General features: G+C 43.8%; 1 protein-coding gene across 17 annotated transcripts in view; it reads right to left on the bottom strand.

Annotated features, from left to right (window-relative positions):
- The window catches only part of ANKRD6 (ankyrin repeat domain 6), a 92,723-nt gene that overhangs the window by 26,657 nt on the left and 48,107 nt on the right, over positions 1–17,959 (bottom strand). For 8 of the 17 annotated variants that reach the window (XM_064412652.1, XM_064412653.1, XM_064412649.1 and 5 more), the window contains one exon: positions 7,123–7,379. In XM_064412652.1, the coding sequence (XP_064268722.1) occupies positions 7,123–7,242 (120 nt within the window). In that variant the 5' untranslated portion in view covers positions 7,243–7,379. Of the gene's footprint in view, positions 1–7,122; positions 7,380–10,724; positions 11,125–17,959 lie in introns of those variants that run through there. The other 9 variants (XM_064412643.1, XM_064412644.1, XM_064412647.1 and 6 more) reach the window with 2 other exon arrangements.

Genomic DNA, 17,959 nt, shown 5'->3' with positions numbered 1-17,959 from the left:
ATAGGTGTGGGAAGGGCTCATTTTGGTTGTCACCACTGCCCCTGGCACCATCCACCCTCCTTCCTGGGTGTCTCTGGCTCTGTCCCTAAAATCCTGTCCCTGTATGGAAGGGCATTGAGCTGCACCAATCACACTTCCTTCTCCATCAAGGCTGGAGGAGAGCCAGGGGGATGTTGCTGTTCCACTTAACAGCAGGAGGTATAAAATCCCCAGGCAACAGAGGGATAAAAAGAAATACAGAAAGGAAAAAAAAATTTAAATACCAAATTGACAAATCATTCCCAACAATGAACAGTATGTTTGGATTATGAATATGTGCTGTGAATCAGCACATTCAGGTTTTCTACATTCCTTAATGACAATAACTAAATCACCTAATCCAGGCATCTATCTCACTTCCTGGAAGGTTATTAATACACCATGAAAACAATTTATAGCAATCTGTGCATGGAGAAGGAAAAATCCCAAACAAAGCTACCTTGAAGCCAGCTCATGTGCTTTAAAAGGAAAGCTTCAACAACATGAATATATATTCCAGCAGGGAAACTTTCTGGTAAACTAACCAGCTCTAACCACTACAAAAATGCTGACATGCAGTTAAAGGTACTGTGTTAAAAGTAAGCTATGAAAGCAGAATAGGAGTTTATTTGAATACAAGGGACATATTTTCCTCACCAAACACACCTTCCTGGGCAATTGCCACATGAACTATGCCTGCTGGCATGGTTGAGCTGGAAGACTAAAGGATCATTTTTATTCCAGAATGTTCATGTGTTTCAGATTCTCTATCCAGAAATATACGTTGAGAGGCATCTCACCTGTGGGAAAACCCTAAAGAGAAGCTTCCTTCAGGAACCAGAGTTTCTGTACACATGCAGTCCTTGAGTTTGTCCTACTTTAGAGGGACACTGTAAACAAAAACTATGACACTAACCAGGAAGGAAGATCAATTCCAGCATATTACACTGATTAGAGGCTCAGGCTTTTGGAAGAGCACTGATTATCTCAAGATTAATCACAACCCTGCAAGAACCAGCAATGCCAGATTTTCTTTTTCTTCCCAGCAACATCAAAATCAGAGCAGAGATGGGTGGTACAGACGCACACTGTTCCAGTGCAGGCAATGCAAACACTTGGAAAAACATCAAATCCCTACACAAATACACACAGGTATGGATGCACATACACATGCACACACCAATCCAGAACAAACTGTGAGGAAGAGACAAGGCAATTTGGGTGCCCCTCGTGCTGTGATGACAAATTTGGAGCAGAGCAAGCTTTGGAGACAAACACTGAGCAAGTCCATGCCACAGCAGCAAGTCAGGGCTGCTCTTGCCTTCATGTCTTTAAATCAAACCACCAGCCCACCAAGTTTTTCTCTCGCAGCAATTCATCCTACCCAAAATATGTAGGGTGCAGAGAGATGAAGGCAGACAGACAATGTCTCCTTCATAAAGACATACTGCAATGAATGCAGCAGCAAAGAGGGGGTTTATCTGAATACACACAAGGATCCTAAGGGGAAATAAAGCATACAAACCAGAGTGTCTCCTAGATGCTCACTTCAAGGACACAACACCAAACCCAGGGACTGTTCTACATGCAGATTACTGACTTAGAACCTTGTGAGCCTTGCCAAATATAAACTGTAATGTTTTGGGGGGTATTACAAATACAAATGAGACACTGCTACAGCTTGGGATTAATGAACCAATAAAGCAGTCATTCACATGTAAAAAAAAAAGCAGCAATTTGAACTTCTATTCAAATGTAAACAATTGCTTCATCAGGCAACAAATCATACAAATGGCCCTGTGTCACGGACTTATTGACAAAATAAATGGGACCTATTGGACCAAGGCTGCAACTTCCAGCCACCATGACATGCTGCTGTAGCTGTGGGTGACACGCTGCTGTAGCTGTGGGGTGACACGCTGCTGCAGCTGTAGCTGTGGGTGACACGCTGCTGCAGCTGTAGCTGTGGGTGACACGCTGCTGCAGCTGTAGCTGTGGGTGACACGCTGCTGCAGCTGTAGCTGTGGGTGACACGCTGCTGCAGCTGTGGGGTGTATTGGGTCGCAGCCAAGCGCTGCAAACAGCCACACAAGCTTCAGCAGTAAAATGCAAGGATAGGTTTTTGTTTGCAGTAAATCTGTGCTCCAGCTTCCACATATTGACAGGCTGCTGTCGATACACACCGGTTAAAAGCAGAATCCTCCCAGCAATGCTGCCAGTGTGGGTGCACTCCACAACCAAACCCATACAGGGGGCCTTAGCACTGTAAGCTCCATGATCCTTCCTTGTGTTTATCTATGTGTAGGCACTTTTCTGCAGGTACATTCAGTTCTCCATCTCACCCTACTCTTGTGATGCACAAGGACTGTTATTTATTCATCCGTTCTGCACTCATAAAAAACATGCCTGTCCACATTTTATTGGAAAAGCCTGAAAACAAAATCCAAGTCCTGTCACATTGTTCACACTGATAATTTGTTGGACTGTTCTCCATGAATAACCTGCTCACTCAAGTCAGCAGAAAGCTTCTCATTGACTTCAACAGGCATTCAGCAAGTTCCTAAGTTAATCCCTTTTAATTATCTTTATTTATTGTTTAAAGCAGACACAAATAGCTTTTCAAACTGAAGGAGTGCAAAAATGTGAAAGCACCAAAACACATTTATTTTTTTGTTTCTGTCTTAGCTTAAAAAAGAAGAAAAAGAGAGACTGCTTTAAAGAACTCAACAGGCTCTGAAATTGAGACTTGAAGTACCCCAGCAGTACAAGTGTTGCCATATGGTGTGTTCATAACATGACTACTTCAAAAGTTAAATCAAACAATTACTGAATCAAAACAGAAGCACTACCTTTTGCATTTCTTTAGGGCTTTTTTTTCTGAATGATAATCCATTCTCTGCAGAATTCAATTTTATAGCTATGATCAATTCAGGAGCTTGCTCCAGCACAAGTTTCTCATGCTCTTTCAGGCATCCACCTGCTCTGGTATGGATCTGCCTCCATGGGCTGCAGGGGAATCCCAGCTCCACCATCTGAGGCACCTCTGCCCCCTCCTCCACTGCATTGTTCCTCTCACATATTCTCAATGCTGTTCCCTGGCTATAATTACATCTTCTCTGCAACTTTCTTCTTCCTTCTTAAACATGCTATCCCAGAGGGGTTACCACCATTCCTGACTGGCCAAGCTTTGACCAGCAGCACATCCATCTTGGAGCCACCTGGCAGTGGCTCTGCCAGACCTGGGGAAGCTTTTGGCAGCTTCTCACAGAAACCACACCCAGAGCCCTTCCCTCTACCAAAACCTGGCCACGCAAACCCAATATCCTCAGGAAAAGAACAACAACATCCTGGGAGGACAGCAAGGCACATCAACTTAGCAAAAGTCCCAGGGCTTTTGTGCCAAAGATGCAGCTGTTAATAATTTCACTAAAAGAGAGCTCTAAAAAAGGACTGAAAGAAGGGACCAGCTTTCTTGGTTGGAAGAAATGGCTTAAGTTCTTAGTTTTCCAGTTTTTGCAGCCTATTCACCAAAGTACTTGGTAAGGGCACCTGCTTGTTGGATCAGCCAGTACGTATGGCCAGTTCTTCAGGGTATTTCTTGTTCTTTTCATAAAGGAATGAGCTACACATTTCATACCTGAGAAGAATGTCAGACAAAAAGGTGTAAAGATGGAAATGATCTCTTTGTCACATCAGGCAGAGCAGCGACAGAGCACCCTGACCAAGTAGGTGCCCTTTGAGAAGAGCAGAGCCACAAAGCCACTGCTGAGCACCACACCTGCCGTGGGCCACAACCCTACATGGCTGGTGGCAGAGGTCCAGCACCACAAGGAGTGCTCAATGCATGTGCCACGCAGTGCCACCACCCCTCTCCCACTGTGGGCTCCCTGATGTCAGACTGCTGTCACCTGTGTGACCCAGCAGCCATCAGCTCCTCTTCACATATTTTAAAAGGCCCCAAATCTGGAATAAGCCCTGAGTGTCCCTCACTGGAGTCAGAGGAGGTGCACATTTCCATACTGACTTCACCTGCAGAGATGCCTTGCTAGTAATGCTGCCACAATGAAACAAGTGCCTCCTCGCTGTAATGCTGAAGTCAGCACCTGGACATGTGTATGTATATCCTCCGTTGGATTTTGTTTCTTTCATATTCTTCCTCTTTTTTCTTTTTAGAAATCATCTACTCAAAAGTGACAAAAATGAAATACTATTTTGCAGATGAATTGTTGTTTACTGAAGCAACAATTAACCACATCATATGACCTTACATACAGGACAAAACCAGAACTGGACAAGTCAGCTCTAAGGTATTTACTAGCACTTGGTTTGTTTCAGAAAATATCCTTCATTTTTCTTGAGCTATGCTCAATTAATCCTTTCTGAATAAAGAACTCTAGCATTTAACTCGAGATCCTGGACACTTTAATCTGTGGCTCTACAATGTTATTCACAATTGGTCTGTGATTACAGATACAGATCAGAAATATAGTTAAAGCCTGCTGTGATGGGGGAACTTTTTCTTTCCCTCCAAAGAGCTTTGTCTCCATGTATCTTCCTCCAACAAAACCCAGAGAATTCAGCAGGAAGTTTGGCTGACAAGGACCAAATCAATTTTTTTTCTTTTTTGGAAGTGAACCCCTGTAATTTATAATTAGGCAGAACAAATTGAAAACTACTAATGAAAGCAGAAGACATACAGGTAAACCAGATCGAAGGCAGGTACATAGATATATTTATTTTTATGCTTCATTGTGCAATGAGTTTTATCTTGGGGGAGGAGAGGGTTCTGGGTTTCAATTTATCTGAAAGCTTGGTCTATTTTACTGCACTACAAAAATTCTGCCATCTAATTTCCACTCTAAAATTAAGAACTTCTATCCTGAAAGTTGTTCTTATTTTGTGCTTCTTCTGCTTAGTAGAAAACTGCACAAGAACCTGTTGCTAAAAAAACCCTCCAGATTTCCAGTTTCAATATACTTGAGTCTAATTTATACATCCTTGCTCTTGTGACAACCCTGTCCTTAACTTTAAACAGATCTTTCTCCTTCCAGCCTTTGTGTGTCATCAGATTAGCAAGCCAAGCTATTCCAGGATGTGTTTATACAGTGTTTTATAGGCAAATTTGCACATGCTCTCCCTGTGCAGCTGGCTGGCTGGGTGAGAGCCAGATGCAAACTCCACACTGTGCACACCTGGACAGGGCATCACAGAGCTGAATGGATGGACACTGAGGTTGATGTCACACCTCTTGGCTTGCACTGAGCTCAGCTCTCTCTGGCTGACAGCATGGGAGGAGTAAGAGTCTGTGTGCCTCCAAAACACCCCATACACACAGCCTTGGCTGCTGCTCTGAGACAGTCCCTGCTCCTCTGTGGCACTCCTCCACAGTCTTGCAGATCTGACTTCATCTCTCCTGAGCAGGGCTTGTCACCAGGCTACCCAAGCAGCTCATCTGTACTGTCTGTCAGTGTTGGGATGCATCCACAAGGACAACAGGGACAGCTTTTGTCACCTTCCCCCTCTGGACTCCATGGGGATGAGCCACGACTTCTAGGAAAGAATAGTTACAAAGCTGTAGTGCCTGGTGAGCTGCAAGCATGGCCTCAGAGCTCACAGCTCTCCAGCAAATGTCTCCACAGAAACACCAGCACTTTGCACCTGGCCACAATTTTGCTGCCAAATGAGCTTTGTTTTTATTTTCCACACAGAACAGAACAACAAAGCAAGGAAGTCACCTGTGTCATATAGGAAAGAAAAACTTATCAAATCTAAGAAATCTGCATTATATCAAATGAACCTGATTTCGTGTTTCAAAGTCAAATCTACACTATTTGTTTCTTATTGTATCTAGTACAGGTCGCTCGGGAGCCTCAAAATCCCTCACCATCTTAAAAAAAAACAAACCCAAAAAACAAACAAACAAAAGAAAACACAACCACAAAACCGTAAGCTACCATTCAGGTATGTGTAAGTCAGTATTTCCTGGTCTATTACTGACTACCTTTCATAGCTGTTCATCAGCTACAGAGCTGCTTGGACAGCAGAACCAAACAGCCATCTGCATGGGACTATTCATGCTTAGTACATCTGTGCTTTGTATCTACCAGCAAGTTTTATTTTGGCAAACAAAACTTAAAAGCACAGGTTGTCACTCCAACTTTGAAAACAAGTATTATCTACAACTCAAACACTGTGAAGGGACTGAAAACAACTGTCACTGACAGATAAGCATTCTGTCTTTTCCTCTTTTTATCAAATGTACTTTCTATCTGTAAATATTAGCTTCCATACACATGTAACATTCAAAATCAATATGGAAACACAAATATAAGTAGGTAGGATGGCAAACAAACAGTTCATCAAAACAGTATGCCCCAAATTTTATGTTACAGTTCTTAAGATTTTACTTACCTAGTTATTTTAAGGTTTTTTTGCTGATCAAACCTTCTCTGCAATTACATCTCATCTTTTCTAAGATAATATTATTTATAACATGTTGAGCATTAGGAATAGGTGAATATCAGTTTGAACTTACTTGTATCTAAGCAGAAATCCTTTGACACTGACTTTTCTCAAAGGTACAGGGAACACAATTTGCAACCCCCAAGTCTGGAACTGGCTAAGGGACTACACAAAACAAATCAGTGAAGAGGTTGGGTCTAAGTGAGGCTGCTGCACCAAGAGACTTCAGCAGCAAGAAACACTTTCTGCATCCCTTTACCCTGCCACAAGAGGTGGCTTTTCCCCATCCCCTCACCCAGGGAGATGGGTGCCCTGAACTGCCTTCCCCTGACAGTGATGAATCGCTCCATTCATCAGGTCACACAGCGTTCAAAAGTCAATGCATGCTTTTAAAAATGTTGCTCCCCTCTGTTGACACACTGTGCTTGCAAGGACTAAGTGTTCATCACAGCTGCACCCACTATAAACACAAGACGTGCACTATACTGCAAATCTGCGTGAGCTATTAAGTACAAACTTTAAGGAAATCACTAACTTCAGTCACATTCAGATTGGGAAAGCTAGGAGGGCATTTTCACAGACAATGGTCTAGAAGAGTTACATTAGTTCCCAGGGTTTTGCAAAGCATTTTTCTCTCGTTACCTTGGTAACTGCTACCTTGGCACCCCTGTTGATAAGCTGCACCACATTCTCCACTTGGCCTTTGTAGGCGGCTACAAGCAGGCGTTCTGAAAGCACGGCGACCACATCCTGCTGGCTCATGAATTAGGAGAGAAAGGTTTTCAGGTTTCTTCAGTCCAAAAACAAAGGCCTGGGATGAGTTCAAGCAGCACGCAGGCAGGCGAGGAAGGATTCCAGTTCCCTGGACAGGGATGCTATTACCATGCCATCCATTGGACCTGTGGATCAGAAAACAACACTGCTGTCAGCCAGCTTTCAGAAACAGAGCACTACAGCAGCTCCTCCCTGAACATTGATCTTTGGATTGGCTTGGGAGGGGATCACAAAAACTCCTCCAAAGCTCCTGAAGACACTGCACTTCTGTTGCAAGGTGGAGGGATGTAGACAGTAGCACATTTTCAATGTGCCTTCATTCCCCTTGGTTGGGACAAAAAATCCTTAAACTTTCTGAGAGCTTAACTCTCTTTCAGCCTAACTTCTATTTGTGTGGTCCCCTTTCATCCTCTCTCTCCCCGCCAGGTTTCCCGGTCTTTAATTAGCCAAGGATGAGTTAACTACTGTTGGCCAAAGGAACAAGAATAGGTTATAGTTACTGGCTGCTGATATAAATATACAAACCTCTGCCCTGGAAAGATTGAGTGCAGTCAGCAATTAAAGGCAGCTGACTGTTCCCTCATGAGTATAAAATGCTTCACAGCCTCCCTGAACCATCCCAAGGACACCGCTGGGAAAGATCACAACCTGCTATTGGGAAACACTCATCTTTGCTGTCACTGAGAAATTATGTTCTCCCCACCAAGCTGACATCATTCCCCACCGACCCCAGAAACAGTTTGGATTTAGCACTCATCATGCAAACTGTGAGTGTATTTGTCTGCCCAGGCTCCACTGACCCATCCAACAAGCCATCAGAGCTGAAAAGAGTTTTCTGATATAATTACAGAAAATGTATCCACTGATCACTTTGAGCTGTGGGATCCAGAACCTGCACAGCTTGGGAAGATTTCAGCTGTTTATTTGTGTTTTTCTCACTTTAGTATTTAATTGTTTCAGACACCTTCAAGATATCCAGTGTATTTACAAATTATTTGTCTTCCTCTCTTGAAATATCACTGCACTGCTCCTCAACAGCCACCAATACAAAACACTCTGCATAGTCAAAGAGTAATAGGTACAGGGTCCAGATGATCATGGAGATCGATACTGGAATACAATGTCTTTCACCCTTATGTTATCCTTTAAATCCATCTCAGAACAGCTTTAACTAAAACTGTAGGTTAATTTGTAGTAGTAGATGGCAACACAATTTAATTTGCACTCCTAAGGTGATTTATATTAACAAATCTTAGAATGCTTTATGAGCTTTAATTCTTTTAACACCCTTCGAAGTAAATTACATGCAGAAGAATATTACATGCATCTTGGAAAAAGGCCCTTGAAAGCATAGAAAAGTTACTGCTTTCTCTGAGGTTGATAGAAAGTTATGCCAAAGCCAGTAAAAACTCCAGGTAACTGACTCGTGATTTCTAAGTATAAGCATTATACAATACAATTTCCAGGTAAAATATTCAAATTAGCTTTTCCTTACCTTTCTCTTCCTTTCTAAGTGCAAACATGTTTGTAGCAACATGGAAATAGCTGCACATTTATTTAGAGAAACCAGACAAAGAGTTTCTGGACCTCAAAGTCAGCAGAACAATGGACAACAGAGGGGTGGTGCTGTACCCAGTGCCACTGAACTGGTTTCACCCACACCCTCAGTGTGATGGACACAGTTTGTACCCTCGTAAAATGGAAAATAGGGAAGATGGAAAGAACCCCTCGTGTCCTTCAGTAGCACATCATACCCTGCTCCTCTGGCAGAGTACTGTACACATTATAATACAAACCATTTAAAAAGCGCCAAGAAACACCGATGGCCTACACTTAGTATTTTGATCTGTGACAAACAATGTAAGTTTCAGTCTTACCTCCTCAAGTATTTGATTTCCAGTTGTGCTTCCAAATCAAGCGGAACACCCACCCTCCCCCCATACCTCCCACCACCCACCCATAATCCCAGGACCCTGCTGCCATCCCTGACTCTCCTGTTGCATCCCAAAGTGAAGCTTGCACAAGCCAGGAGCACACCCCACAGCTCCCCTCTGTGACCAGTACACAGTGCGGGGCACACCTTACAACAGGGAGCTTTTCAGGAAGAGGATGGTGTTTCTGTGTCAGCCCCTGCCTGGGCAGTGGCAGTTCCCAGGTGAACTGTGCCATCACTTGTTTGTCCCCAGCCTTACCTGCTGCCAGCTGGAGGCATGGCTGGAGGCACGCACAATACACTGACATCTTAAAACATCTTAGTCAGAACCCGCTTGGTTTTCTTACCTCTTAAATTTAAAAAAAAAAATCCGACAAAAACAAAACAAAGCAGTGACATCATTGTCAATGACAGATTTGCACATTCACTACAAAAATCTCAGTCTCAATGGAGACATTTTCCTGATACACTGACATTTCTGAGCAAGTTTGCAGAAACCATAGGTGCTCATCACATCTTAGCACACCACTGGACAGACACTAATACCTCAACAATGCAGGGCTGGAAAAGTCTGGATAAACTACACAAATGCTGGAAATCATACTCCCTAGTTGAATAGTTCTCCCTCTCTCACACTGTTTTCCCACCACTGCAGCACACTGAGACCATGAGCCTCCTCCTGCCATGCCCTGCCACACAGGAGTGATGGACTGTGACCACGTCACTGCTACCATGGAGTTTGCCTTCTTGTCTTTTCCACCACTTGGATCATACATAAAAACACAGCAAGGAGCTGATTCAGCTATTGGTCTTTTAGGGGTATCTCCCACTTTGCCCAGGTGTCCAGCAGGTGCTGGTCCTATTCCCAGAGGGCAGTCACAGCACAAGCCTGGCTCCTGCTCAAACAACAGGTCACATTCCCTGTGACCACATCTGCTTTACATCTCCTCAACTTGGACTATCTGAAATTCAGAAAAGCACGTCCATTTAGAACAGGAAGCCCAGACAACTGAAAGACCAACTTTCCTTTTCTCCTGAGCTGGTCAAAAAAGGTGATGGGTGAACAGTGGAAGTGGGAACAGCCTTCTCATTCCCCTCCCCAGGGACCCATCCCCAGCACAGTGGCTACACTGGCAGTGGCATCGCTGCCCCCAGCTTTAACTCTCTATATGCCTCAGACACACAGAGTGTCTTCCCTTGACCACGACTGCACCCTCAGCAGCAGGAGGAAGGTACCAGATGCCCAAGGACTGCAATTAAAGGCTTGACTGCTCCTTTCACACCCAGATGGTGCAAAATGAACCCGACAACACGATTACAGGCACTGCATCACATCCCTGCTGCCAGCACCTGCTGCCCAGAATTAAATCCCTCATTATCACCCCCAAGATCCAGAAGCTCAAGGGAGGCACAGAGCACGAGAATATTCAAACCTTATGCCTTCAAAACAATAACAGAAAAAATATTTTGCTTTAACATATTTTTAAATGAAAAGCAGCCATCTCTCTGCTTCTTTGTTTAAGATCAGATTACTTACCTGGGGCGGGCTGGGAAAGCAACACCTACTTCCCAAGCCTCTCCAAGGAAACTGGCCAGATGTGATGCCCACAGGTTCAGCTGCTTTGTTGTGGGTCAATCCCTTCCGAGGATAACGTGCTCACCCCATCAGTGGAGAGTGGAAAAGGACAGGCTGACTGTGGATTAGTGTTCCCAATCGGCAGCTGCGAGGCACCGTCCCCAGGCGCTGAGGTCCAGCTGCATCCCCACGGATTATGCTCTCAGCTCACTGAGCCACACTGCCCCACGGACACTGAGTCTGTCTGTCTGTCTGTCTGGGGTGGCACAGCAGCCTGTGGGTGGGCAGCTGACTGCTCAGTGGCAGGGTTGTAAAGCTCCCAGCTCTGTCCTCTCTCCCATGCAACTGGCAGAGCTGGCAAAAACACTCTCTGCACCTTTCCCCTCCCCAGCTCCCTCCCCTCCAAACTGCTGCCAGGCTGCTTCAGTGGCCGTAGCGCTTACACGTCAGTAACAAAAAAAGCACAGGAATGATGATTTTCAAAAGCCAAAGGACAGTCCAGAAAACATCAAACATCACAGATACTGAAAGGCTAGGCGACAGACTCCCCTAAATTCATGCAAAGGGTTAAAACCAGCAGCTTCCTCGCTGAGAGAAGAGAAAAAAGCCAAAACTATGAAAGATTTAGGAGCTATGAGCTAATCAATTTTAAGAAGTTCCCTGTGCTAAATGGAAAAGATGAAATGCCAGAGCACAGGTCATTCTCAATGCAATCACTAAGTTAAATTAGTATTTGAATAAAAGAATGCTTACATAGCTAACAGAAAGTTTCTGTGTGTGCTGAGGTACAAGATGAAAGGGGAAAAAAAGAAGGGAACCGCAGTTTTCTGCAAGGGACCCAAATTCTCTTTTTCAGTTTATCACCAGAAATTATGCTGAATAGAATGACAGAGTCATAGAATAACAGAATTTCCTGAGTTGGAAGAGATCCACAAAGATCACTGAGTCCAACTCCTGGCTCTGCACAAGATGGCCCCAAAAATCCCACCATGCGTGTCATCCAAATTCTTCTTGAACTCTGGCAGGCTTAGGGCCGTGACCACTATCCTGGGGAGCCTGTAGTCCAAAAAAAAACTTCAGCATCTTGTAGCTTTACTTTATTCAACATAAACGATGGAATAAAATTAGTCTAAATTATTTTGGAATACCCAAATATTAAGATATGGAGCTAGACCATTTTGTTATGGGAGAGTAGATAAAAGCTACTAATTCATAATAATAGTCTTTCTAAGAAAATTTCCTACATCTAAATACTGCTCATCTCTTCTTTGCTTGACTCCCACAGCAAAATGGGTTTCTTTTTTTATTAGTACATAACAGTATAAAATCTATTAAATGCTCTTTTTCTCGTCCAGCCTCTTTGCAAAGCAGTTTGTCATACATAAAATATGACGTAAACACTAAGATCGTATTCACTTTAGAATAACAGCATTATTCAGCAGAGTGGATTATTGCATTAGAAAGAGTGGGTTTCCTGGAACTCATTTATCATTTACTGCAGGATGCTGATATATCTGCCATTTCTTTCAGCTGACTTTAAAAGGGTTTGTCCAAGACATGCAGCACTGCTTCCCTTTCAGTGATTTTTCTTTAGTTTCGTCATGGATCCAACACAAACTATTCAGGAAAAACATATATTTTGCTAAAGGGAGGACACGGCCTCTCACCCCTCCCGCCCCAAAAGACAGTTAAAAATCAGTCAAAGGTGTAATTGTGAAAGCCAGCAGAAGCTTCATCTGGAAAACAGTAAAGCCCCCCACTAGGTTGAGAACAATGTGCTTTTGATACACACTTTTCTTCTTTCCTTCACAACACCATCAGTACTATTTTTGAAGTTAGGTTTTATACCAACCAACATTTTGAACTGGACATCTACACAGACTTTGCATCTGGGGGGGCAAGGGGGGAAAGATTTTACTGTTCTCATTACATATTTTATTGTGGCAAGTACAATCATTTGGTTTTTACATGGATAGTTGCATATTCATCATCCTAAATATCACCACTGTCTGGGACATCTGAAAACATTTTCTGAGCTGCTTTTTTTTCCCCCACTTGTTGCTAGTAATTACTTCAACAATGACTATTTAGCAGCCTCCCAGGGAGCATCTGCATGACAGTTGCTCATCAGGCTTCCCACCACAACCAGAGCAGACTGATTGATGTCACTGCTCCGCTGCAGGTGGCCGCCTGCAGCCGGACCGACAGCAACAGCTTCCCCAAGTGCTTTGTCCAGTCCATCTCTGTTGCCTGGCCTCCACTGCTGGCTGCACTCAATGTAAATCCTCAGCTGCCTGGCAGCTCTCAGGCAACGCCTTGGTACCATCAAAACCAACCTCCAGAGCTGCACCTGCCAGGCAGAATGCTCTTGCAGAGAGGCATGGACACATGGAGACCAGCAATGAAGATCAGAGGCACTTTCAAGTCATTGCTTGAACATAACTAATCTTGTACGAAAACAATTGTTTTTCTTCCTCTCTTACTTACCCCTCTGCCATGTAGGCCTGACCTCCCTTATGCAACACACAAGTTATATACTTACCACTTTCCATATAACAAGGTTTGGGGGGTTATTTGACTTATCTCATTGAAGTTCCACAGCTTTGTTACTCCCCACGCTTTCAACACCTGCATACACACACGTCAAAACCACTCAGTACAAGCAAGCTAAACTCCCAGAAAGCCCTGTCAGTTGGGCACTATTTACATGACAAAACAATATCTATTGTTTGACAGGGGACAGTGCCAGTGTGCAAACACACATGCATGACATATCTGCTCCCATTTGCATAAAACCAGTTAGGAGATCTTTCCAGCTGACTGCTGTTTAACAGAAGTGCCAGAGCCTAACCTTGGGAACGAAGCAGACACACGGCTGTGCTCATGGGAGAGTGGGGTTTTATGTTACTGTCACACACAGTGGGTCTTCTGGATGGGAGTACTGTCCCTCACTGTCACCTTCTGTGCAAGAGCCAATTAAAATGACTGCAGGACCTCACTGTGAGCAGAATGTGCCATAACCCTTTCTACAACCAGCTCCCTCTCCTTCTCTGCTGCTTTTCCTTTTCTGATCCCAAAGCATGCCCTCTGCTGCAAGAGTTCAGATTATCTTTAGCATGGACAGTATCTGTCATTCAGTTTGGGGACTCTGCTGCTGTCATGTCAGGGTGCTGGTGCAGAGGTCTCCTCCTGCCCATGTATGACCTGAACCCTCTTCCCTGCTGGCACAAGCAGCCCCACACCCTCCCAGACAGCATGTAACAGTAACTCAGGTTAATACTGCAAAAGACACTCCAGACAATTTCAAGAAAAAAATAATTCCTACACTTACAGATTTTTTTTTCAAGGCCAGAAAACACCACTACAATAATCTAATGCCAACCAGCACCAAGGCACAAACTCCTATTTGAGCTAGATCCTATATTTTATACACACTATTAAAGATGTGCATCCAGGCAGTGATCAAGAAATGCTCTGGCTGACACAGCAGAGAAGAAAAGAACACATTTACCAGCTTCAAAATATTTTTCAGCTGGCAAAAGAGCACTGGAGATGTTCTTCCTCTTCAAGAAAAACATGACTTAGGAGCTGCCAGCAGCGATGACACAACCCCTCCTGCACCTTTGCAGTTGATATTTTGGGAGAGCACTGGGAGGTGGGGTGAGGTAGGTGAACTCAGTGCCACCCAGCTCAGCACTGAATCATGGAGACAATGTGAGTACATGACATGTTTGGATATTGGCACAATATTCCTCAGTTTTGCTGGGCTTCTGGCATGAGAGCAAGAGCCTGGCAGGCAGTGCATCAATTAAAAGCTTAACAAGGCTCAAGCTGAAAGTCAGTGGATGGAATCTTAGGGATGGAGAGGCCAGGGTGGGAGAAAGGTGTATTCAGACAAGCATGGATGGAAGTGCTGAGTATGTCCACTGCAACCCCCACAGAGGTGTGTGTGCTCCTGTTATGGTGCACACCATTATCATCAAGAGATCACGATTTTTCCATTTGCCTCCACCACAGGGTACTGCAAAAGCAAGAGGAAGCACAAATACCCAGGGATTTGGCACACCCTGGAAAATGAGCAAGTGAGAGAAACTGAACACAGCAGGGAAATAGGCATGGAGGTCACATTTTTTTGCATAGAATCACACCACCAGTCAGCACAGCTAGGACAGTAATTCTCACTTCCTAAACCCATGCACTGATCTCCCAGTGCTGCTATTGAGAAACTGGCTCTAACTCCCAAGAATAAAACATTATTGATGAGCCAAATTAGCTGCATTTGATTCACACAGGGAATCACTTTAAGAAAGATCCCAAACCTGCTGAGTCTGCCAAAGGGCTCTCTCTGACCTCAGCAGACTTTGCAAGAGACCTGAAAGAACTGGGGAACAACATTAAATCATCTCTGAGGGGATCCTAATAAAGAGAGAAAAGTGTAAATTCAGGGACTTTATCCTATCCTATCCATGAGTTTAGGGCAAAGACAGCAAAGATTCTGATGCAGTGCACAAAGCCTCCATGCTGCACACCTCCTGTGGTGCTCAGTGTTTTGGGTTACACAGCAGCAGCTGAAAGTGACAAAGCTTTTCCTCCTGAGACCACGAGCTCAATTCTGCTTTGGTAGCCAGGTCAAGTCAGCTACCAAAATTGCTGGTTCCTGGCTGTGCAGGATTCTACATGACACCCACAGAAAGTCTCTACTCCAACTCTAGGGCAAAGATATTCATAAATGATTCCAACACATGTCAAAGGATGTATTTGTCAGCAGTCTCAGTAAACTGACTGGACTACCATGTGAAGGCATGTAAAGGCACAGAAACTGGGGCAATGAATAGAGATTTCAATACTGCCAGTACTGTACCCCAGACAATTAAAATACTCTCTTCCCCACAAAATAAGCTGGTCTAAAATGATACCTAGTATATATCTCCTATATTGACAAACATTATGAAGTATGGAAGATCACTCTAGAGGATCCCTGTCCCCTTCCCTTCTTTCATTTCCTTCACTGCTTTCTTGTCTAGATAAAAACACTGGAGTTTTTTTGCCACTCCTCTCTAGGTAACTTATTACAGCTCTCTGCTCATTCATCCCCTGACATAGCTCTTTTGAGGCTTGGTACTCAAAACTATGCAGAATATTTGCAGAGATCTCTTGATGTGAACAGCCCTAAAGTGCAACCTGGTTGCAAGGAGAACATACTCTCCTTGCAGAATATGTGCACTGAAAGAGGAGATGCTTGCTGGGCTGTGAGCCTGGGAGCCAGCAGCATCCTTGAGAAGAGCAGTCAGCATCTTTGAAGGGCATCTGGGTGTCCAAAAAACACAGCCATCCTAAGATACCATCAAGAAGTAGAAAACCAAGGAACTTATCATCTGAAAAGGTGAAAGAAGTGGGAAAGGTGGAAAAAGGGGAAATCATCCTGAGAAAATAAGGTTCAACAACTGCCATTGGCTGTTCCAACTGCAAGAACAGGAAACAGTGGCCTGAGATGTGAGAAATCATCATCATCATCATCTACTGATTCTCCCAGACGAAAAACAGAAATTAACAGCACCTCTTGGCTGCTGAGGTGTGTTGTACACCTCCAATGTCTCTGTGCAATAGAAAGGACTTCTTACCCAAACTGGAGCTTTATCCTCTGGTTATTTCCTGCACTGCTTGCGGTTTTCCTACATAGGTTGAGCTCCCCATGCAAACTTTCCACAAGATCTTCTAGACAAACTCTTCAACCCTCATTAGGGACCCTCATTAGCTGACTACCAGCTTTGTGACAAGGCTCATCATTGATGTGAGGCTCTGCCTGTTGCTTTACTGGCCTTCCCCTGGGACCACTTCTGTATTACAGAATTCCTGAAACCCCTCATGGTGAAAAATCTTCTCATTCCTGTAGGCCAGTTAACCCTTCAGGTTATGATGACCACACAGATAAATAATTCCTTCTGATCTCCTCTACAGATCAACTCCTGCATCTCAGTGCCCTGGAGCTGGGCTTTGTCTTTCCTTGCAACTGCATCAGACAGATCAAATTCACTTCCCAGCACACTCCAAATTCTCAGACTTATTTCTGCAGCTTAAACAGTAATTCTCTGCCTTGTAGGAATCAAAGATTCATTCTTACAGTGCAATCCTTGGTACTCAACTCTGAGCAAAGTTTATTTCTCTTGATTTTTGATCTAGTGGAGCTAAATCCCCGTGGATTTCCTCTCCTTTTGAAGTTCCTATATTTCCTCCCTATTCCACCTTCCCACACTGCTTAGAGGTCCTTTCTGTCCCACCACCCCATTAGTGATTTCAGGGTTAAATGCTGCATCTATTTTTCATAAGCTGGAGTCACCAAGAAGAACACAATTGACAAGCCCGATGGTCCTGTTTTAACACTCATTTCTCTGTAGTTACACAAGCAGGAGGGGCAGAAGCAGTAATAACTTGCAGAACCAAAACCCACAAACATTTCAGGCAGCAACAGAGAATGTATCTACCTGGAAACCCTTTTATATGGTATTAAAGGATTGTTACATCCCATTTTACAACATGCTGCAGTCCCCTCAGGAATAAAGCAATTACTTTCATTAGCAGCATCCCACAATACAAAGTACCTAAATAAATAAAATCTTTGAGAAAAGCAAGTCTGGGGGATAAAAATAACTTTAAAAATAAAACTAAACTTGTGTTCTATGGGCTGTATGCATCACATTGGATTACATTTTTTGTTGCTTTACTGTATTGTGCTATTAACTTGAAAATATCTTCATGCTGATGGCATGGCTGATCTTGCTTTCATGTTGGCTTGCAAAGGTGACAGTAGAGAGCTGTGCAGGGATTATCTCAATGGAAAAATCTCTGGTGAGACCAGAAGGTGCACTGGTGATAGCATGAAAATGAGGGATGCTTTATGAGGGAAAAGACTCTCCTTGGACACTGACAGTTATTAGTTCTCAAATAACTCACCTCTTCAATCAGAGGTGTCCATCATGGAAGCTGAGGACAGTGGGACCAATGAGCTGGAGTAACCATCTGAAGCAAACACTCTAACTTACCATGGGAAAACACTCGGATTGGAAATAAATGCAAAAATGAAGTGGTGCAGAAAGTATCAGCAAATCTGAGTAATGACTTATCTTCAGCATGAATTTCAGAAATCACATCACACTCTCAGGTCTGATTTTCTAAGCCCTAGTCAGTGATCCCACAAG

This window comes from Passer domesticus, chromosome 3, assembly GCF_036417665.1.
Source record: "Passer domesticus isolate bPasDom1 chromosome 3, bPasDom1.hap1, whole genome shotgun sequence".
Taxonomy (NCBI): domain Eukaryota; kingdom Metazoa; phylum Chordata; class Aves; order Passeriformes; family Passeridae; genus Passer; species Passer domesticus.
The sequence above is the reverse complement of the archived record's forward strand: the minus strand, read 5'-3'. Positions and strand labels throughout refer to the sequence as shown.